Source organism: Colletes latitarsis, chromosome 3 (assembly GCF_051014445.1).
Source record: "Colletes latitarsis isolate SP2378_abdomen chromosome 3, iyColLati1, whole genome shotgun sequence".
NCBI lineage: Eukaryota > Metazoa > Arthropoda > Insecta > Hymenoptera > Colletidae > Colletes > Colletes latitarsis.
In genome coordinates this window covers 38,260,799-38,284,871 of record NC_135136.1, presented here as the reverse complement: position 1 = coordinate 38,284,871, position 24,073 = coordinate 38,260,799, and the positions used below count along the sequence as shown (strand labels likewise).

General features: G+C 45.2%; 2 protein-coding genes across 5 annotated transcripts in view; one reads left to right on the top strand and one right to left on the bottom strand.

Moving 5' to 3' along the window:
• The window catches only part of LOC143340460 (uncharacterized), a 641,167-nt gene that overhangs the window by 583,017 nt on the left and 34,077 nt on the right, over nt 1-24,073 (top strand). The window lies entirely within an intron of this gene.
• Nucleotides 254-24,073, bottom strand: part of Olf413 (DBH like monooxygenase olf413) — a 239,843-nt gene continuing 216,023 nt past the window's right edge. For all 4 annotated transcript variants that reach the window (XM_076762425.1, XM_076762424.1, XM_076762427.1 and 1 more), the window contains 6 exons: nt 20,045-20,239; nt 12,194-12,280; nt 11,012-11,185; nt 9,058-9,510; nt 8,540-8,733; nt 254-5,969 (listed from right to left, as the gene is read on the bottom strand). In XM_076762425.1, the coding sequence (XP_076618540.1) occupies nt 5,498-5,969; nt 8,540-8,733; nt 9,058-9,510; nt 11,012-11,185; nt 12,194-12,280; nt 20,045-20,239 (1,575 nt within the window). In that variant the 3' untranslated portion in view covers nt 254-5,497. The remainder of the gene's footprint in view (nt 5,970-8,539; nt 8,734-9,057; nt 9,511-11,011; nt 11,186-12,193; nt 12,281-20,044; nt 20,240-24,073) is intronic.

The following is a 24,073-nucleotide window of genomic DNA, read 5'->3' as shown; positions in this document are numbered from 1 at the left end:
CGCTAGCAACCATTTTGCCACCTGTGCTTTTACCAATTCCAAACTAATGCTCGTAGGTGCACATCCCACAAAACTATATTTCTTTTAATACTACAAACTTGTAATATTGACAAATTCGGTTTCCTCTATCCCCAACCCCCAAATGGAGTTCTCTACTTGCACTTAACACCATACAAAGCCTCCCCAACAGGTTTTTCCTCAATCATGCACAAAGAAAACAGAAGAGTGGAGGAGAAAGGGGACGAACACACAGTTTTAGAAAAACATTTACATATTTATATATATAAAATATAATACAATTTGTTACAGTGTAGATGATAGTGTAGCGTTTAGACGTTAATATCCAGTGTAAATTAGGTATAAATCTAAGAGCGGTATGGAAGGACAGGGCGCCCGGTAGGTATGCGTACGACACGTCCACGTGCGCGCGTTAATTCGCCAAACGCGCGCCAGTGCACGTCGCTACAGTTTTTATTAATTCATTTTTTTTCTTTTTATATATTTTCTTTTTAAACACGGTTACACGTAAATTATAAAGATACAAGATACTATTTAGCGAGCTACCTGAATTCCGAGTGTAGGTGCCTATAAAGAGTCCGGGACGTAATTTAAATCTAAAACCTATATACAGGGGTACCTATGTACACGCACACGCTATGTTCGCTCGATTCCTTTACCCACTCGCATTTATGTTTTTGCCCGCGACCCATATCGGCCAACGGGTCAACGGTGCATCGTTCTCTAATCTTTCCTAAATACAGTACGTACATTCTCCGGATCACCTGGCCCCGCCCTGTTTCCGTTAAACGCCATCCCTCTACGAGTCGCGGTTATTTCGAACGGATCCCCGATATTTACCATCCCACGCGCCTCTAATGGGCACACACGCGTGTCGCTGAATATCCACCGCGAGCTAATCGACGGTATTTCGAGATATCGATCTCGTCCCGCGACGTTCGCCGTCCTCCCGTTCAGGTACTGCTCGTTGTTTTTCCCTTTTTTCGTGCAACGCGTGTTTGAACGTCTCGGGGAAGGCCCGGACGGGCGCCAGGATTCCCGGCGCGAAAACGAACCCAGCTATAGAACGTACGATGCACGGATCGATTAGTGTAAATGCGTAATACTCCGTTCCCTATTGTACCTAACGTAATTACTCCAGCATAAATGACATTTACTTTGTGACACTTTGCTTGATTGTTCTGGTCATATCACCGGCAGGTTCCTATCACCACCCACACACCCCATCCCCCCTAGTCGTGACAACGGCGTCGCCGTGACTGAAATCAGCGTCGACATCGCGACCGCGGAAGAGAAGTCACGGAACGACTTTCGTCGTTGCCTCTCGCGCGGCCGATTATAACGAGTTCCTTCGGCGATGATAAATCATCGCTTATCCCGCGGCGGATCGTACGGTTACGTACACGCAGCGAAGAAATTCGAGGGAAAGAAAAGCAGCGGCGGTTCTCGTTCGAACCTTTTCTCGAGAGCGTTCGTCCCCGTTGTTCGTTTCTCTCTCTTCGAACCGTCGGTCGATTACCACGTTCCCGAACATATTTCAGTGATTTCCTATCTTGCGAGTACCAGTATATTTGCTGTCTCTGTGTGTATGCTGATTCGATGAGTACCGTTCGCCTAAAAGAACAGGAAAAACGAAATCTCGAAAGAAAGGAAAATGAGAACGGAACAACCGGAACGGAAAGTGCTTCGAAGCGACGATTCGCAGTTCGACGAGTTACGACGATGGTCGAAAGGAACGGACCTCGTTTGGCGCCTAAAGCGTTTTCCTCGTGGCAAGATAAGTCGCTCGATTGCCCTACGGTCTCTACACATACAGATCCCCTATGACACTTACGAGTTATCGTAGTATTAAATTGTAAAACGTGTCTACGCGTTTATTATTACCGATTAGTCGACTACGTGAGGTTTTTTTTTTTTATTTTCTTTAATTCTACGCTAGGGAGAGAGCTTCATCATCGACAGCCGGTCGCCGATTTAGTCCGAGCGGTCGGCGCGCGAAATCTTATTCGCGAATAATGCGGAGCTTGGATTTTAATTGACGACCGCGAGACGAATTGTTCCGCGAATCAAAACGTGTATTTCCCCGTGAAATTCATTTTTTCGAACTGGACGCGATCGTTCGGCAGGCCTCGCCGATTTCTCGACGCTTTGTCGAGCGTTTTCCTTGATGCTAATGGAATTCAGGAAAAGTGCGCGCGTTAGGGGACTCTCGACTACAACGTGCTGCTTATCGATCGCGGTACTTCGGCGTAAGTCCTCTCGTTGCACGCCATCATGCATGCCATTTTTTCCCTTTTTCTTTTGTTTTTTTTTTTTTTTGCTTTATTTCTATAAGAGCGAGAGGGCAAGACAGAGCTCTCCTTTCTCAATTTTCTTTTTTTCTTTAGTTTAAGTACTTAAAGTGGTGCTTCGGGGAGCGTACAACGCGAGCAAGGGCGAAAAGAGGAATCGAGAATGAATTAATCCGCAACTCGAGCTCCTTCGCGCGGGAAAATATCTCGCGAGAGTACCTTTGCAACGCTTTTTGCAAACCGTGCTGATCGGCTGATCGCGAAAACGATCGTTCTCCCGAACGAAAGTTCTCTTCTCGTGAATAATCCGTCTGAAACAATTTTTTGTATTGTCTCGAATAAGGATGGAACGAAACTACGCGATCGTGGAGTGTTTTGATACCGTGAAGCTCTGGGAAATGTTTAATTTTTTACGAGTATTCGACAAAATTGGTCGTTATTGATCGTTCTTTTTTTCGATAAAATTCGTATTCTCCGTCGAACAGCACCCCTTTAAAACGTTACGCAAAGAAACGAAAGTATGTGTCGTCCGTAGATGAAATCGATCGAGCTGGGACTGATCGGATTGCGGTGTTCGAGGGACGTCGCAGCGACAAGTGTCCCGCGAATTTTCATCGCGAACTGATTTGTATGGTTCGAATCGAAATTCGCAACTTCCTCGTGAGATTATGTAACTTGTATTGTCCTTCAAATTACAACGCGTCTAGATAACTTGGAATCGAAAGCAGTAAAATGTTTTTCGAATATGTCTCTATTTCTGCTGCACACGTAGCGAGCGTCGAGTTTTTATCGCTGGAAATATTACTAAAAGACGGAGCAACAATAGTTTCGGAAAATCTGGAGCGGTACGATACATAGAAATTTTTAAGTAATCTAATATTTTAACAAATTACACGAAAGTTACGTGCGTGTAGAGTGATTAAAACTTTTTAATTAACAAAGTGTACACGCGAGTATTTATGTAATTGCACGAGACAACGTTAGACCAACGCGAGAGCAACGGCAAATAAGAGAAAACGTGCGGCGTGAAATTTCATTTCGTTTAATTTTATTTCCTCCCTTCTTTGTAATTAACCTTTCCTCAGGATCCTGCGATACCATAGCACTAATGTAATTCAGAACCCTTTTCCATACCGTAAGGTCCAAGTCTTATTTGTGATTAATACTCACCTGCAAAATATACTACAAGTACCGAGTTTCGATCGATGTTTGAACGATCGAGATTTGCAACCCGAATGTCACGATTAAAAATGCTAGATTTTCGTATTTGATCCGTCCAAACAAAATCAGTTCCGAATCCAAGCTTCGGGTACCCGAAAATCGCAAGTAACCACGCGATCATTCGCAGCAGAAGATCCTCAGGGTTGGAATCGGACCCGATACAAAGCATTCGAACGCTATTCGACCGAAAATTGTCTCTTTGGAAGAGACGCGTCAAGAAACCGAACCTACGCTTCCTGTCGCGTTACGCGAACTCGCGCGCAGTGAAACAGAGTGTCAACGTGGCAAGTGACTCTATACAATTAAATAAAAAATAAATAATCGCAGGGAACGCGAACAACATTATACTTAATAAACTGTACAGAATATTACAAAGGACCGCCGGGGTTGCGCGCATACAAACGTTGGTTAAGCGACACGATGCCAGCCATTTGCGATATTATATCGCCCGGAATCGACTGGACGTCTTCGTGCGAATCAACCAACGTTTACATGGTCTCCGTTAAAAACGCACCTATCCGTAGTTCTAATAGTAACAGAATATACAGACTTGGCCGGGGATCGAACGAAACGCGTTGGCCTTCTCAAATTATAAGATTCGAAATTTAATTTGAACCACCCAAAAGCAATCAATCGATAATTCGATTCTGGTAGATTAAGGAAGAATAATCAGCAATCGTTCGATCGTTCCTGGGAATTTGTAAATATTTTATTAGGAATAGCGTTTCTCGTCCCTTGCTGAAAACGATGGGATTTTAATCTGGAGTGAAAGGGATTGAATCCATCGACGTTTCGCCCTGTCCCCGTGCCGAGAAATAAACAGCCAACAATATAAATTCTCGCGAGTCCGAAGTCTCCAAAATATAATAATTCCACTCGATCGACAGGATACCGCGTCATCGTCCCGTGGATATCTTTCGTTCGAGATCGTTAACTGCTAAAAAGAAGAGGCCAAGCACCGAATAGCTCCGACGCGAGCTGCTCTTATCTTATAGAACGACGAGCGAGTTCGAAACCACGACCCGTTGCTCGCCTAAATGGACTAGAAACTTGTGTTTTCTTGTTCCTTCTCTGTGGCCGTGGAGAACGCGAGCAAGCTTAACTAAGATTTAAACAAACGTACGTACTCTTTCGTCGTCGATCCTGCGTATTATACTTAGCGCGATGCAACACGCGTCGATTGGATATGTGTACACAGAAGAAAGTAACGAAAGGGCCTCGTATCGACGTTTCCGTTCCAAGGAGCTATAAAAAATGCTCCAGTATCATCGATACCAAATCAGAATTCCATCCAAGTTCATTCCCTTATCCGCTTAATTATATTAATCTCCGTTTCGATCGAAGGGAACGAATCTTGGAAATCGAATTCGCGAATTCCCCAGCGTCGATACGCGTCGTCCATTCCTGCTAGTACATCGATAGCTATATTTATACATTTATTGTTCCGTACAGTTTCGTTCGCCGATGTCCGCTAGTGAAATTAGACCGATCTAAAACAAAAAAGAACACCCCCCGACTCGGGCGTTCGGAACCGAAAGATATCCAACGACCGCCCTGTGCGAGCACACGCGATACATCATAACAATAGTGCACGAACAGAGATCGCGAAAAGGGGTGGTCTCGATCGTCGAACGAGCACGGCTTCGATCCCGATCGCCGGACGAAAGTACGTTTTGGCAAATCGAATTCCATTCGAAACCGTGAATAATGCGCCCGGCTCGTCGCGTTTCATCGCGCCACGGATATCGACGAATCGTGACCGTTCGTGACCGAAAAGAAACATTTGCACGACGCTCGAAACCCGTTCTCGTTCAACGACCGACGAACGACAACAGTTATTTAGCCTAAGCGACGCGTCAGAGTGTACACCGGCGCGTACTTACATGCATCTCGATAAAACGGCCGTCCTAGATAAACAGAGTCGACCGATTCGTCGGTCGATCGGCGTCGAGACGACGTGCTAGCGTTCACCTGAACGCCGCGCCGACGACCACCGTCGCCACGGCGAGCATCAGTGCCACGGAAACCGGTCTGGCAGAGGAACTTCCGGCCGTGGGACCGTCGCTGCTGCGGGACACTTTGCTGCGCACCAATTGTCCCCGTTCGACGGCGTTGGTCTCGTCGCTGTCAGGATCCATCGGCGCTCCGATGTCCTCGTCCTCGCTGAGCAATATCGACAGGTTGTTCCTGAGGGGTTTCTTCGAGCAGGGCACGCTGGGCTCCTCGAACGGCTTCAGGATCGTCGGATAGGGTACCTCCAGGTTCTCCGTGTCCGCCAGCGGTCCCTTGCTGGTCGAGCACAGCGGCTTGAACGTGCCTCTTCGAGTCACTCGTTGGAAGGTTTGGAAATTGGTGCTCCAGTCGTAGCTCAACAGACGATTCTCCAGCGACATGCCGGCCAGGTTCGCCGGTTCTTGAATCGTCACCGGCGTCACGCCCCTGCAAACAAACGAACACGCCGCGTGAAGGCCCGTTCGCGAACCTGCATACTCGTTACGAAATTTCAAGTGTCGAAACCGTGACTCGAACGTAGGGGAAGAAAAATCTGATTACCATACGGACCGGAAAATTTTTCGGCGAAATTAAAATATTTCAAATCATTCTGGAAAAATTATTTTTAGTTGCAGGGGCTAATTACAATCATTTTTGGTCAATACACATACCTCCGAAATCCTAGTCAGTTTCGAGAAAAAAATTCCTTACCGAAAATATACTTTCTGGCCAGAAATGTCTGCCCGAATTTTCATGCGAATATTTAAAAAGTCATAACTTCTGAACGGATTGGACGATTTTAACGTTTAAAAAAGCAAACTACGAGTATTTTGATGGAGAACATGTAAAAATCGCAAAAATATTCGAAAAGTTGGTCCTTGACACCGCAAAATGAGAAAAACCCCATAAAAATGGTCCAATTTTCAAACAGCCATAACTCCTACAATTGTGAATATATTTCAATGAAACTTTTTTCTGAAGTAGAGCTCATGGGTACCTACAAAAAAGTATTATACAACTTTTCTGTAGGGCGTCAAATAAAATTATCAAAAATGAAAATCTAGTTTTTAAGAAAAATCGACAGGGTAGGTGCCTAAATTTTTCGGTGAAAAAAAAATTTTTCAAATCGTTCCAAAAAAAATATTTTCAGTTGCAGGGATCAATTACAATCATTTATGGTGAATAGACATATGCACGAATTCCTACGCACTTTCGAGAAAAAAATTCGAATAGGTGTGAAATTTTTCGACAAAATTAAAAAATTTCAAATCGTTCTAAAAAAATTATTTTTAGCTAGGGGGTTCAATTACAGTCAGTTTTGGTCAATAGACATACCCCTGAAATCCTACTCACTTTCGAAAAAAAATTTCGAGTAGGTGTGAAATTTTTCGACAAAATTAAAAAATTTCAAATCGTTCTAAAAAAATTATTTTTGGCTACAGGGGTAAAATATAGTCATTTTTGGTGAATAGACATATCCCCGAATTCCTACGCACTTTCGAGAAAAAAATTCCTTACCGAAAATACAATGTCTGACCATACGTTGATTTTTCCCCTGAAATTTCATACGTATGTTTAAAAAATCATAACTCCTGAACGGATTGGACGATTTTAATGTTTAAAAAAGCAAACTACGCGTATTTTTGTGGAGAATATATATAGATTGTAAAAATATTCGAAAAGTTGGTCCTTGACCCCGCAAAATGAGAAAAACCCCATAAAAATGATTCAATTTTCAAACAGTCATAACTCCTACAATTGTGAATATATTTCAATGAAACTTTTTTCTGAAGTAGAGCTCATGGGTACCTACAAAAAAGTATTAGACAACTTTTCTGTAGGGCGTCAAATAAAATTATCAAAAATGAAAAACTTGTTTTTAAGAAAAATCGACAGGGGTAGATGCCTAAATTTTTCGGCGAAAAAAAAAAATTTCAAATCGTCCTGGAAAAATTATTCTCGATTGGGGGGTTAATTACAATCATTTTTCGTCATTAGACATACCCTCGAAATCCTAATCGGTTTCGAGAAAAAAATTCGAGAAGGTGTAAAATTTTCTGACAAAATTAAAAAATTTAGAATCGTTCCAAAAAAATTATTTTTAGCTACAGGGGTCAATTACAATCATTTTTGGTGAATAGACATATCCCCGAATTCCTACGCACTTTCGAGAAAAAAATTCCTTACCGAAAATACAATGTCTGACCATACCATTGATTTATTCCCCTGAAATTTCATGCGTATGTTTAAAACATGATAACTTCTGAACGGATTGGTAGATTTTATTTTTTTAAAGTGCAAACAGCGCGTATTTTGGTGAGGAATATGTAGAAATTCGAAGAATATTCATAATGTTTTTCGTTCGCCAGGTAAAATGAGAGAAAAGAAACGTTCGAATACTTTCGTGAGCTACTGTATTTTTAACGAAGAAGTATGTTACGTATGGGAAGAAGGGCAACTGTTGGCGTAATTCTAATTAAGGTTTTAATATTTTTGCAACGTTCGTACCACCGGCGTTTGGCCCATAATAATCTACTAAGTGGGCAAGTTCGACCGATGCGGCCATCTCGTCCCGATGTCACGCAAAGACGACAATAATCCCTGACGGAGTTAACGACCCAACTAGCGAACGATCTGCCGATATTAGTGGTACTAATAACAGTAATTTAGGTATTCAATGTAGCGGAGAGTATGTTTAGCGAAACAGGACGCTTGTTACATTAAAGTTCGTGACACGTCGCAGGAAGCGTCTTCTCGTGACACACGTAACATTACGTAATGCAATGAACGATGCGTCTGGCGCAATATAACCGGCGCTCGTTGAACTAACGACAGGTCGTGCGGTCGTGACGCACGGGCCATTCGCCGTCCCTAATTGCCAATTTAAAGTAATCAGAGCAAAAGGAGCGTACGTCTGGTCGCTTTGTGTATAGAGACGCGGGTTGATCATTAGAGTGGTATCAGCGTGCAGTGTAAATTAATATCAAACTCGTGAAAACGTTTTGTCGAATACTTACGGTATCAGCTTCTGGATCCCCAAACTCTCCAGAACGGTCCGTAACGAGGGCAAGGAGTAGCAGAGGGACAGTTCGATGCGCGGATAATAAAGACTGGACACTAAGCACGTCTCCTCCCTCGTCGCCTGACCGCCCAGCGTCATTGTATGCCGGGATTCCGACGAGTATGTGCACTCCGCTATCAAATGATCGCCCTGTAACCATAAACAAAACGTCCACGATTAACGAGGGACTAGAGAACGAGAGATAATGAGATACGTCTGAGCAACTTTAAATTAAAAATTTCGTTTCAAGAAAAAATACGAGTTTCGGAGGGAACGATAATTTAATGCTAAACGGATCAAGGAGATCGGGGGGGTACGAACGAAATCTAGTAATTTGACGGCTAATCTCTCGAACAGCCCAATGGACATGTACAAATGAATTCCTTGTCGCTTAGTTTCTCCAATTCGCTGATCGAATTAACATGCCACGAAATGCAGAGGCACGACGCGCACGAAACCACGGCCAGCACTTACCGGATAGACCCTGGCGGGCTTCTGCAGCTTCCGATACTCCTGATAGCTAGGATCGTAATTGGTGTCAGACGCAATGGGTGGCAGTTCCTCTCTGCGCCTTATCTGACGCAATCGGACCTTCCTACCGAGTTGATGAGTATGCATGGTGACGGCGAATATGTTGATGCCGCTGTTGGAAATGGTCTGTCGGGTACAGTCCGAGATGCAATGACCTTCGGAGATCACTTCGGGCTGACCTGGCGGGATGATGTGCCTCCAGTTCGGGTCGATGCCAATGCTCAGAATGCCTGCGTCGTGAATGCGCAACCGATCCGTATAATACAGACGCAGGCCGGAGCTGTCGCTTATGAACAAGTCCATCTGCGGATTCGTGTAGTGTGTCTCCAGCATGTAGTAATGCGGCCCGTAGTGAGGATCTATCGGCGATCCAGCCTCTGGCGGGTAATTGAAGCCCTGGGAAAAGAAAACGACCAAGACACGATTACACGGGAGGTCCAACATGGCGCGAGAACCACTCGCACGATTGATCAAACGTTTCCTGAGTTTGATAAATCGCCCATTGCAGGGTTATTCCGAACGAAGTTCGAAGGAAACTAATACAGAACAAATTTCCACTAGTTAACATCCAGACTACGCTTGTTTTCAAATAAACTTCGAGCCTGTTCAGAGAGCCAAGTGCCTCTATTCGTTATAAAAAGAATTGGTCCACTCGTGAATCGCTAACTCGAAGTTTGCAACCGAGATCTTTCATTTGCTGAACGATCGTTCCGCCAATTGAGCTATTCAGGCCGTCGACCGATTTCTTCACCCTAAGCGCTAATGTTTAAAACGATGCTCGTGCGTGGCACGTGATCGTATTTCGCAGTGGAAACGTTGCGCGTGGGAAATTCGCTCGCTCCTTTATTTTTAAATAAGCATCCTGAAGTTTGAGCTACCTCTACCAATCGATAGAGATTGCCTCGAGTTTCGTAAAATGCCAATCTCGGAATCGTTCGTTGCTGTAACTCAGCCATGAGTCATTTAATTGTGAAATGAAATTAGAGAAAATTATCGCCGTCAAAGTTCGTTTGCGAAGCGCGGTTATTATTACGATCAAAGTACGTTGTCGTTTAAAATATAATAATCAGAGGCCGGGCGTAATTGGGGGCATAAATCATATTCGAGATACGGTCGAGACTCGAATCAGTTACGCGAGTAATTACGCGAAGATAAATTACTGTCCGCGAATGTTAATCTGACGTCATCGTGGAACAAGAGACACGGGAACGTTGGGCGTATCGCGGTAATTCTGGGTTTTATGTAATGCATACCAATGGGGGACGGAGGGCACCGCAGAACTCGTTTCTTCGCGGTCGCGTGGAAACACGAACGTCCTGCGAAGATCCGATTGATCGCGATGGGCGGCCTGGCAATTTCACACGAGACGTCCCGCCGCGATTTAATTACGCCTGCGAAATATTTTTACACGCCACGGGCAGAAAATGCGAAAAGACGCGAACCGCTCTCTTCTCGAAATATTCGTCCCGTATGAGAATTCGATAAAGTTTCGTTAATTTGCCTCGGCGATCTACTCGCATAGGGAATGAATTCGAATTACGATTGGCGAACTTCGACCCTTGCACCGAGTTTACCCGTAAAATATAATTAAAGAGAGGGTGAAACGATGATAGGAAAAATATTTTAGCGAAAAATTGAATAACAAAGAAATTGCAATGTTGTATCCCGAATATGAAACGTGAAATGCGTGTAAGTCTTCCGCAATTAATTTGTATTTCCGCATACCGTATTGCAGTCGCGTTCCTTAGATCGAGAGCCTCGGATAGAAATAAATTCGAGATAGCGAGATTAGCATTTTGACCAGGTTTTTGGAATTCCCGGGCGGCGTGCGCCGGCCCGCTCGGGACTGACATTTATTTAATTCTTCATTTACATTTAAATGTGTCACGTAGCATACCTCAGAGCCCACACTCCAAATAGCCGCGATTGTGTTGCACTGAAGAGACGACAGATTGGAAACACTGGCGTACGTATTCACGGCGGATTCCAATTTCGCCTGATCTCCGCGGCACTCGTACAGCGTCATGTGATGCAAGTATTTGTGATTTCCGGGTTGTATCACCGGCTCGTACTGGAAAAAAAGGCACAACACACGTCAAACGCGAAAGAAGCCGGTACGTGCAATCTCATCGGGCTTGTAAGAACTTAATTCATCGAGTACCCGCCTTTCACGGGCGCACGATATCGCTCGAACGGATCGGAGATCCTTCGACGAATCGATATCTCGTCGAGTCTCGCTGGTATCGAAGTCAAGCAATTTTAAACGCTTGTTCTGATTAACAGGCTACGATAGAGGATTTTCAAACGGCGAATTTAACCGAATCTTCGAGCTAATCGGTCTTTCCTCGCGCATTCGTCAGAGGAGAATGCAATCGCGTCACGTAACGTGGTCACGTTCGATCCGAGCTCGAGATGCTGTTCGATAGTAGATAGAAACCGACTGTATCGAATGTGTACAGTGAGAAAGTTATTCCAGCTTTATCGCGATCGTAAATCACCGATGGATGGAAAATATCGATTTATACGTTAATTTTTGCTTCGTTCTGCCGACTGGTCTCGGTTTCGAACGGGAACGTTGGCGATCATTTTAGAAAATGGATAATCTAAGTATATTTTCCGGAATATTCGAGCGAACAAAGTGCTAGAGGCATCGGAATAAAGAAAAGTTGGACAAGAAATTCTCGATTCCGATTCGAACGACTTCGAACGGATCGATTTCACATAAACTCCCGGAATCTGTTTCGGAACGCCTCGAACACGCGTAAAAATAATGGGATGGCCCATTAAGTCGGAAGTCGCGTCAAACCGTCGAATCGACGTTTCGAACAGCCTTGCGAACCGTTTACGGTAATCGAGTCTCGCAAACGTCAAGAGCAAACCGCGCCAAGAAATGATTGCTCCGAAGTCCCGAAGTAACTCGCGAGAATTTCCACGCGAGATCCGAGGAACTCTACTGTTCCCGTACCGACGTTGAATCTGTATCTACGTTCTCGGTTTAATCAAGTTTAGATGGCACGGATGCGTGCGGGTGGGCGCGGGGGAGTTGACGAGTAAGTAGGTTATAGCTGGGGAAACTTACCTTGACGACGTGTTGCTTGTGATCGACGTTTGGTATCTTGACGAAGCGGCGCCAGAGCAACGAGTCCTTTTCAGCGGGCAAACGAACCTGCAAAATAATTCACAACCAATTCGTTAACGTAAGATCCCACGATCATAGGTACTTAATTTGGAGGAAATTGGTACGGACGGTTTGCCACGTGTCTCGCGCGTCGAAACAAATTATTCGAAACGAGAAAATACGTTCGCGCACACGCGTGTACACGGTTCAGTTCGAGCACGCGTTAATCATCGTTGGTGCACAACGATGCTGAATTACAAATTAGCTGGCTGGGATTATTGTTCCGTACCTACATAGAGCTGCGTGTCTTGTCAACGTTGGTTTACGACCAACAGAGACATTATACTCCATCATCTATTTTATAAGACAACGGTGTAAAAATTAAAATGAAATCGATAACAGATGTAGTTGCAAATCAACAGTTGAAAGTTTCATATTTTCATTTAGAAAAAATTGAATACGTGTCTCTTCAAATATGTCTATTCATATTAAAACAGAGTACAACTAATGGATACTGGGGGGACTATCGTAAGTTTCGCGCATCGTAACGAGGGGATGAAACGAATCGGAGGTGGACGAGGGTGGATGCTGTTGGCCGTACACGCGCGTGGAATTTCGTTAATGCTTTCTCAAAACTTCTCGAATGTTAACGCTCCTGTACAAGCCCCTCGTACAATGCGACCGTGGAACTCATCCGACGATGCACGAAACCGGCTGAAACGGCAGGATCTGTCTATACCCGTTAATGGAGTAACGTGGTATTTAGAGGCGTACACGGTTCCCATCGCCGAAACGCCAAACTCCAAACTGTTTTTCTAATTGCAACTGTCTTCGACCGAGTTCCTCGTATCCGGACATTTCGCGTGACGAAGTTAATCCGGGGAACAGAACGCGCGGAACTACGGCTGTTTTTGAAAACTGCGCGTCTACGAACTAGTTTCCAAACTCCTCACTCTGTTTTCCAGTCGTCGCGTTCGTCGTTCGAACAAAAATTAATGCAATTACACGCATTGTTAATCCGTTCGACTCGTTTTTCGATCCCCTTTTATCTTATAAGCATAAAGAGGAAATATTAGCTGACGAGAGAGCGAGCATATACAACTCAATTTTAAAATAAATTCGACGTAAACAACCGTATTCGAATATTACGCAAATGCACCATTTCTCCGTGAAATATTTAGCGACGTAAAATCAGATTATTAAGCGCTCCAAAGGCCGCTGCTTTTCTTAAACGCGTATAATCGCTCGTTTCCTTTGGCCAATATTATTTATTAGTCACTCGAGGCAAATTTGCCGAGTAATCTAAATCCGGTACCGTCCTTCTCCGACGTTCGCTTGGCAAACGAATCACGTCTAGATGCAGCGTGTTAAAATTTATTTTTTACCCGAACGCTTGACCCGATCGACGGAGATCGATCTGTAAGTCAATTTTCGAATTACCGTAGCGCAAGCGAACGTCAATGTATTTCAATTCCTCACGTTTCCGTAACGTCGTCGTTTGCCAAATAAGAATTTTCAGGAAGCTAAATGTAAATAAATTATGTATAACGCGGCGTTTGAGACGCGGCTCGACAACCGTCGAACAGCAAATTGCCAAAGTAACATTATACACTTCGTCGCGAATGCGCGTCGTGCATTCCCGGCACCGCGAGCTTCGCGTACACCTCATTTCATTATGCATGATTGTATTCCAAGTTTTCCGACACGTCTAATAGAATAAGAAGTACGTCCGCGCCCGCGCAAGTCGCTCATCGCGCATTGCTTGTTCCACTTATTTCTTGTTGCCGTTTCTTAACCGCGGGGTAAGAGCTTTAGAGTTACTTTATCATCTCGCGTTAACTTATTCTTCGACCGGGAGCTCATAAAGTCACCGGGAGGAGCTCCTGAATACTAAATTTCTCGCTAAAAACAAATTCACGCGGAGAGGGTCGCTGGTTCCGACACGGTGGAAAAAATAGAATTTAAATTGGGTAAATAAATAACAGGCTTCCCTGGAACGTCGATTAAAAGAGTCTATTATATTTACTTCCATATTATATTCCACGGAATATTAAATATTTCACATAAATTCGCGAAAGGAATCGACATCTGCTCCAGAAGAGCGTGCTATTGAAAAATTTAATCTACGCTTTGGATGTTCCATCATCCGAGGAATCGAGCGTCGATTGGAAGGATCCATCGTGATCACGAGCGTTTTAACGATCAAATAAAAATCCCCGAGCATCGATCCCGGGACCGTGTTTATTTTGACGTCGAAGATCGCGTCGGATATATAGGAGAAAAAGAAAAGGAAGAAAAAAGACGCGGAGGGAAAGGATGGTTCGAGTTGCAGCCGCGGGGGCTGTGCGCGACCGAGGCAGCGTCCCGGGAGAAAATTGCAATTCTTTTTTCGCGGCCGTACTCCTCGGCTGCCCTAAGCCCCAATGCGCCGCCGGATTCTCCCACGCGCTTCTGCGAAATTATCGATGTCAAGATTACCGAGAAGGACGACTGCGTTTATTGTTTTGCGGTCGAATATGCTGAACGCCCACGGGCGAAACTGAGATTTAGGCTTCGGAGCTGTGTTTACGATTCTTCCTCTATGGCTTCTGAGCCGCGAGTCCGCGTTAAAGGGACTATCCTCACGCGACCACTTCTCGAGAAACCATCGCTTATTTATTGAAACAGAATTAATAATATAAAATGCAAAATCTCCGTGTTTGTGACTTCCCTGTAACTCGTAAAGAAATTTCTTAAATCTCGAGGATATAACGAGTTTGTACAGAATTGTAAACAAGCTCGACCCATTAGCGATTTCAAAGTTGTACCATATTGTCATGGTCCAAATCCGGAACTCTCGCCATCGAGTTCGCCCATGTACTCGACCTCGCTTGGCACCAGTTGCGAGGAATGCTCAACAATCGACTACAGACATCGGAGCACGAGCATTGGGAATTATAATATTGCAAATTAAAGATGCCGATACACGCCCGAACAGCCAGGGAACGTGTCAGAATTGATCAACAAACAAATCGCTATGGGACAACACGGGCCTTCGATACTTACTTGCCGTCTCTCGACTGGATCGCGACTGTTCGAGTCCTTCTCATAATCACCGCGCCTAACTGCCTATTTCCCCACTCCAAATGTTTCCACCACCACGAAAATTGTAAATGAAACGAAAACGCAGACGTGTTAAACAATTAAACCTAAAAACTTATTAATTGTGTCGTGAACAACGAGAGTAAATTAAAAATCGCTTTGCAGACAGATGCTCGTGCACTGGCACCGCTCGAAGAGATGCAGAGATCCCCAATTACCGATTTCCACGAAGCACTGGACAGTTCACAAATTGACGGCCATACTCGAGTTAATCCCTTGCCTTACGACTTAATTTTCGACAGTGCGCTGAATTTCTCAAATAATCAACACAAATATCCTACGCGTCTTGTAGATAAACGAATTATTTTAACAACATGGGTGCAGTAATTGATGGATATTAAAAATTGCAAGGATTAGAAAGGCCCCAGAGGGGTCCGTCTCCGTGAATTTAGCGCGAACAAACGTTATCATGCGAGCGATTCACGGGCGCGTCTCACTCTTGGTCGTCTTTTTTTCTTCTCCGACCGTGTCTCGTTTCTTGGAATGAGAGGAGACGATAATTATCCTCCGGGTATGCCGCGTTTCGCGTGCTATGCGTTCAAATGGCAGGCTTCTTTTGAAGCACGGACCACATAAAAACGCGTTTTATACCGGTCGACCCGCGTAGGTACTTCATATTTCGTTCTTTCCCGTTTCCCAGCTACGGCGTCGACTTTTTGCTCGCGCTTTCGCATAAATAGCTAATAACGCGTCGCGATCCGTTTCGTAGCTCGAATCTAGTCGCGTCTCGAAGGAGGAACTCGTTGCGTCGAAGTGAAAAAGGGCTGTCGCCGAGATACAGCGTCGCGTACACGTCGTATTTCAGTTCCCAATGCCTCTATTCGAGATTATAAGAGCCGCACCGAGCGCGTTGCGTTCGAAAGAACTGGGTCGATTCGCGCGAACTTATAACTGTATTGATTTTTTAAAATAAGACTAGAGAAATGCCACGGACGAAAGTAATTTAATCAATTTTAAACTGGAGGTGCCACTCTCAATTTTCTACGGTAAAGTATCGTGAATTAGGCGTTAATACGGTACAGGCCTGTCGGAACAATAACCGAAGATAAAATTATAGTTGATCAGATCGACTCGAGTACGAATAATTAATTTTTGTTGGAAGATCGGTTTGGAAACGGGTATAAAACTTTATTGGAATTCCGTGTGCTCGATTAATTGGATCCTCTGTACGAATGAAAAAATGAATAGCGGAAAGATTGCTGAATTCTTACTATACGATTCGGTTACACGAAATGTTAGTCCCGAATTTGGATAATTAAATTTCCGGAACGTTGTATTTCGAATTTATCGATGAATTTTTAAGCGCGTCACTAATTGCTATAGCGTTGGACAGAGTCTGTTATAGCAATTACACGTGTCCCCCTCCCCCTGAGAAAAAAAACACGAACATCTGGAAATAATAAGACCGGGGCGAGGAAGACGCTCAGCCTTGGAGTCAGCCGCGGGCGAGTTCGACTCTCGTCGGCGAAGTTTCGCTTTCGATTCGTCGCGAGAATGGTCCGCGGGGAAAAAGTATCGTTGCCTGGAAAGGGGAAGCCGAATGAATGCAAACCCGTTCTAACAAGCTGGCGTCTCTTTGTGCCCGCAGACATTCATATTCATCGCGGACGCGATACAAAAGTTATTCGACCGCCGCGGAACTTCCGCGTACGTAGTTAACGAAGAACAAGTAGCATTCGGGCAAGAAAGAACTAAGAAGAACGGACGAGGGACCCGGCTGAGATAAGCGACGCGCTGCTAACTTTAATGTCCTCGCTGTCCACCCCCTGGGTGCCAACCCTCGAACAGGGGTGCTTCTCATGGTAAAATTCGAAAAATAGAACCGCTATAACTTGATAAAAATTTAAATTCGACTGCACAGAATCTGAGATCACAGTTAAATTGTCTAGTCATTTAATAAATCAGGGACCGTTCTTTCATTATTTTTGAACTGTTGGAAATAATAAAGGAGTCGCGTAAAGTGATCTCCTCGCAGGAATTCACAGACGAGGTATCTGGAAAAGTGTACGGTCCTCGAAAACCGAATGAACTTATTACTCGACCGAGTACAAACAATTCCATGGCGGCGGGGTATCGAAGCAAAGGGCGAAAGAGACGCGGCATCGTTTCATTTGCCGGGCGAACGGGTAATTTCTTTCCAGTTCGGAGAAGCGGTAATTTGTTACAGCGTGATGAGCACCGAAACGAGCCCGCCCCGGCCGATTCCATTCGATATAAATTGTAAACAGAGCTGATGAAATTAGCGTCGTTCGGTTTCAACGCCGCGGCCCCCGTCCGCCCCCGCAGTTCCAATTTATTATTTCGTTCCCCGGTTTCCTGATAATGCACCCTTTCCGTTCGCCCGTCGCTTCCATTACACGACACGCGTCGCTCGATTGAATTATTCGAAAATATCGACGCGCCAATTTATCAGCGGAACAAAACATACACACATATAAGATTAACAACAGCGTGGATGCTTCTGTAATTTTTTTTAACATCGATTCTTCGTTCCTTTTTACGTATAATTAGTAATAATAATATATATATATATATTTCGACGAGAAAGCCCGTGGAAAATTTCAGAAACCGTGAATAAAGCGTTCCTTTGAAACGCAGGGTTTTTACGAGGTGCACTAAAACGTGAAAGACGCTCGAACGGAAGTCGACCGTACAGTTCCGATTTTTCGTGCATGTGTACGTGGAACGCGTCCCTGTGCTCGTTCCTTATTTCTGTATTTACGAATTGCGTCGTTTTTACGACTCCATTTACGTCCGGCTCATCGAACCGAGCTTTTTCTTACAACAGCCGCGGAAAATATTGCCAACCAGAAGTCGAGTACTCCTACCCCGTCCTCTCTTTTTCTGTTCGCGAAATGATCGATCTCTACCCGGGCGGTACGAATCGCGTAAATCCACTGCATAACCGTTCTACCCCCAGTCGATATAAACTATAAGCAAGCCCGGCAGTCCGTGGAATTAGCATTGTCCGATCCCCGGCGATAGCGTCGACCCATAATCTATGACCCGGCGACGCTAATGAACGAATAGTTTTTGCCGGATGTGACCCGGTTAAGATTTATGCCGTCATAAATTCGGCGCACAATGCTCCGCGGCTTGCATCCGATAAAAATCCACTCGCGCCGGCCTGAACGTTAAACGCGTTCGAACATTCATCTCGCGCGCGAACAGAGTTCCATCCCACCCGGCCCCGACGCTGGAACAAAATCCACGGAACGTGGCCAAAATATGTAATTATCAAATTCTTCGAATAAACCCCGGTGCACCGTCGAAGATAAAACTAGATATTCGGTACTTAATTGATCCTCTATAATACGCTCGAATAAAACAAGTCGACTGTCGATAGGCGGATCGTATCAGGTAACCGGGGAAACTGGCCGCGATTTTCCCGTGAAATTTAGCTCGCAGCGGATCGCGGAACCGTGCATTTTTTAATACATTTACCGAGTTGGAAATTTCCTGCGCAAAGAATTACGCTACCCAATGATCAGTTTAGGAAGTAGATTATCAAAGATAGAAGCGTGAATGGACTAGTTGGAAATTTCCTGCGCAAAGAATTAAGCTGCTCGTGCCCAACGATCGGTTTAGGAGATAGATTAACGATTAATTAGATTAGACGTTGGGGAATTCCGTGGTCGGTTTCTTTTTAGCGAAACGGAAGCGTGAATGGACTGTTTGGACGGAGCAACAAAAATTCGAGCGCCTTCGAACGGACGAATAATGGCCCCCTTTGCTCGAACAGATTGCGGACAGAGTCGGGCAGCAACCGGCCAACGAAATTAGCGGCCATGTGGCGAGATTGCGTTAGGGTCTGCATGAAAGCAGTGGATGCTCTCCGATTCCACTAGGCGTTCTTTGTGCGAACGCGGTATCTTCCTTTTTGGCACCAGTCATCGCTAGATGGAATTGTTGGAATTGATACGATGCATGGCATACGGGCGCTGCAACAGTGGTGGCCTCAAGACAAGGATGAAAGGTTCGTTTAAATATGTTGACTGCCAAGTCAATTTCGTAAAACTCTCCTTGGCTACCGGATCTGGGTACTCTCGCGATTCGTAGATCCTTTCATCGACGATTCTTCCGTCCCGATACCCGTAGTTTCATCGATGCAACCAAATATTTTTTAAACTCAATCCTTACATCTTGAGAAGCATTGTTTTTTTGAAAACATGTGGCAGGGATTTATCAAACTTCCCAATGATATTTCCCTGGTGGCGGTTAGGATGAACGATCAAAAATCTACAGCGTGGAGAGTGCCCCAAGTTATTATCGTTGCGCACCAAAATATCCAGCTCGTTTCTCGCGAACGATCCACCCCGCGAACCGTTAATTTTCTTAACACCGAAAATCCGGCGAACACCTATCCATTACATTATTACCACCTACGCCCAGGGTGTATCATTATGCATACGTAAGACAACACGCTGGGCCGCGGCGTATCCTTCTTCCTCGCGGTATAATCATATTATGGGATATTCGCCACGCAATGGCTCGTATTACACCATAATTTTCCGCCCACGCGATCCCCGCCAGGTTTCGCGCATCATCGGCCGTCGAACGGGGTACGGCCCCGGTCGACGAGGTTCGTTGCATAAGGATAAAATACAGCGTGGCGGTAATTGATCGTCTGGGAGCCGCGAGAGGACGTGGATAAATGACTTCGATACCAACCTGCTGGTTCAATATGTCCCACGTTTTAAGCGACTGCTCGGCTTCTTGGTTGCGGGAGCTTTGCTTCGACTGGGCGCCACCCTGCACCAGATACAGAGGCCTCGATCCCCGTACGGCACCATGCTCTGGCAACCTTCCGGTCACGGACACTGGCTCCTCCACGTGGTACTGCCACACCACTCGCATCGTGTCGTTCTGCAAAATACAAAGCAAAATGTCACGTAAACGATACTCGTAAAGAGTCAAACAAGGATTCTTTATTGTACGACCCTCAAAACGTCATTGTTTTCTGTCTTGGTATGCCTGGCTTCCAAGTCTGAACCTTGGATGGAGTTGCTAGACTCAGACTAGGATGAAAACATCCCAGAGAAAATATCTATATCGTCAAATATGTATCAATGTTTTCTTGAAAGTATCAAATACGTATTTATTCTGTTCTATACCCATGTTGTAAGATTCCCAGAAGATAAATCCTACAAAGAATGTGACACGAAACACTAGTGTGGCGCTTGCCATTGTAGGAAGCATATTCAATAGTCGAGTACTTGCGAGAGAGGTACAGGTTCACCGTAGCCCTCTACTGGCGAGTGTAGGAGATACACCACACTAGTATCGCCTTCGTGATGCCTACAGCTAAACGTAGCCTACAGAAAATGTTACCTATCACGTTTCTTATTTTCGAATAACAAATAAAAATGACAGACTAGCTCGAATGCCTGTTTAAAAAGATTAAAATAATGAAATTTGCCCGTTTCTGCCCAACCGTGGTGTCCACGAGAAGCATGTGCCCGGACGGGCATCGAGTCCGGACGTGCCTGTGTCGGATGGGAAATCACGGTTCGGTCGGGTCGTTCACTTTTGTTATCGAAAAATATCGATAAAGACAGCTTACGGAGGCACAAAGCCCCCGCCTTTTATGCCCTGGTTGCTATAAAAGTCGAAGCCTTCGGGTATGGGGTCGGTCGAGGCTCTCTTCGTGCTTTCGCGTACAAATTCCGTAGGAATATTCTCGAGTCGAAGGACGAAGCACTCGACCGAGAATTTTTAATTTAACCCTTTTATTTTCGCAATATCCTCCGTGACGGCTAGTCGAATATTGCAGTGTTTCGAAAGAGGGAAAAGCGTTCCCGTGTACATTGCGTTAACCCGTGTCCCGTTATCGACGAACTCCTGCTTTCAGATTAAGCCTCTGACGCCTCTCCCTCCCCCTTCCGATTTTACCTTCGTTTCTGGTCGGGGGAGGGCGACTAAAACGAAATCGGCGTAAGTTGATTAGCGGGGCGTCGTAATAGAGTGGCGAATAACACGGAATCGAATAAATCGCATTCGAAGGGCGGCCGCCACGCCTGCCTGGAGTAATATTTCCCTCGTAGTCGTTCGCGTGGAATTTATCGCGATCGAATTATATCGACGAGGTGAAATTAGATAGGCGCTCCGACCGAATCTATCCTTCAACCCCCGCGATCCTCGAAAGTCAACACTCGCTTCTCAATGCTACCTCCCCCGTTATCGAGCCGAAATTAATTAATCCGCGATCCGATTGCTCCCTGTGCTCAAACTCGACACGCGAAAGAATCGATCGCCAGAAAGACAAGCAGACTCACAATTAACTCGGTGAACCCAACGATCGGGGCTTGGAAGAGTTTTGTCTGTAATTTTATATATTAATAATCAAAAGTGTGACTACTATTTCAGCAATCGAATAAGTCTCGTTAATCGGACGAAGTTTTTATCTAGTATTAAGAAACGTGGATGGTATAGGACTTCACAAGTTTAAACTAATATTACATAATACATATCAATGTAATTATTTGAAAATTTATGCAAGTTTGCAAAGTTGATTTCTATGTACCAATTTGGTAAAAATCAACATTAAGTAAAATAATTCAGTTGAGATTGAGAGTCCACTTAAGGGTTAATAATTCCAAGAGTGATTATCCGTGACACGGTTTGAAAATATCTAATGCTGTTTGTCCATTGTTTATACTGAGTTATTAGATTAAAATAAGATATCAAGGTTGTGGGAAACGTGGGATTTCGTATTAACCGGTGACCGACTGGATCCAATCGCGATTCACCTATCCAGAAACGGAACGACGTTATCCTCGCGATACGTGGTATTTACTTGGCCCTTGGCGCGGCGCCAAGCACAAAATAGTGTACGCTTGGTTTTGTACGGCGGCTGGAAAATTAGTGCTAGCCCCGTACGCGCAGCTTTTGCGATGAAATCGCGTATGAAATCTGCGCGCACTCGTACGAAACTTGCGTTTCAATCGTTGCTCAAAATAATTAAAGGATACACTGTCTCGAGAACGAATCAAATATTACAAACGCGAGGCTAATGAGAATAGTTTATCCCAAAACCGACCAGTTTGGAGTTCCCGTGCAAAGAGAGCGCCGCGGAAGGGATTATTACAAACGATTAAAGCTTGCTTAAAAATAATACAAGCTTCCACCCTATTCTCTAGCTCGAAGAAGACAAGTAACCCAAAGAACTTAGGAACACCTTGTTACGAGATACCCTCTGGCAGCGTTTAATAAATATGCCGACGAAACGCGTTCGGTTTGTTCACGTGACGCAGCCCGAACGTTCCCACGTGAAGCACGAGCGAGCAATCAATCCGGAGCATTTTCATCTCCGAAAGTTTTACGTAGAGGCATGCCTCAGGGATCAATTCCGCATTGTGTGTACCGATAATCTGTGTCTGTCGTGCGCCCGCACAGGCTGCACCCTCGAAAAGAAGGGACACGGGAGGGTTGGCCTCCCGGTACAATACCGGCAATGGTATTCCTATCCACCGGTGGTGGTCGACCTCGAAACATGGATATCGATCCGCGTTGTGTGCCAAACGCTGGGGTCCTCGACCACTCACAATTTCGAACAATCACACTTGATTGGAACATTGGCCAGATGCAGTCTCGTTAATGTTTCATTCGACCGGGGAGCCTTTATCGGCTCCTTCTAAACTAATTATAATGATCAGATTCCTCGCGACGATCCTGCGTCTATCAATCTTTCATTACAGGATACTTTCGTCCGGCCAGAATCTCATTACCCTTTCAGATACTATCATTAATACTCTTGTTCTCTTTTTCTCTGTTTCTCGTTGATCGTGCATTGGAGTTTCATCACGATGTAAATACATTTTCATTAATAAAATAGTTCAAAGCTGAAGGGTTGCAACGAAGAACTTGATATCCCGTATCGACGATCGTGTAGAGAATTTTGACTCTATATAGGACTGACAAATCAACCTAATTTCTCGGGTTGGTTTAAAAGCGTTTCCCTCGAAAGGACCCCCGAATTAATTCGCAACCGTACACCGGGCGTATCTCTATCAGTCCGAATCGTCCCCCCTGGTTAACCTAATCGTCCCACGGCAATGAAATTCTGAAACATCTCCCCGCGATTAAAGTCGAAACAACCTCCTAGGCGGGTCCTGAAATTTCACTGTTACCGAGTCGCATTGGTATTCAACGTTCCGTAGCGGGTTGACCGAATTATCCCGTTATCGTTTTATTAACGCCAGATAAGGGAACGCGGGACACTTAACCGGGTAACGGCGAGACGTGCGCCGTGAGTGAAAAATCGACGACCCTCCCCCTGTAACGTTCCCTCGTAATTTAGAACGGACAGCGGAATTACGCAGTCGTCCGGCTATGGGGGATTCCGCAGGCCACTCACGCGTCGGCCATTCGAGTTCTTCGATAATCGTCGTGGCTGCCATCCCCGGGTATCGTCGGGGGCGGCTCACGTGTTTCCGCGCCTACGCTCGCCCCCGTCGAGACAATTGGGCGCCGTTTACCTGAATTGGATAGGTCGGGATAGGGTACAGAGAGCGTCGAGCGACCTAGATCCCACAAGATCGAAAGATTCCACGCCGCTGCGAGTCGGCCCGAGGAGATGGAAGGTCGATAGGAGGAAATGGGCATCGCGTGAGAAGCCCGAACGGAATCACGCGATCTGACGCTATCGGCGTAGCCTCTTTGACGACGTCGTACAGAGCCACGCTTCTGTCCAAACCTCTC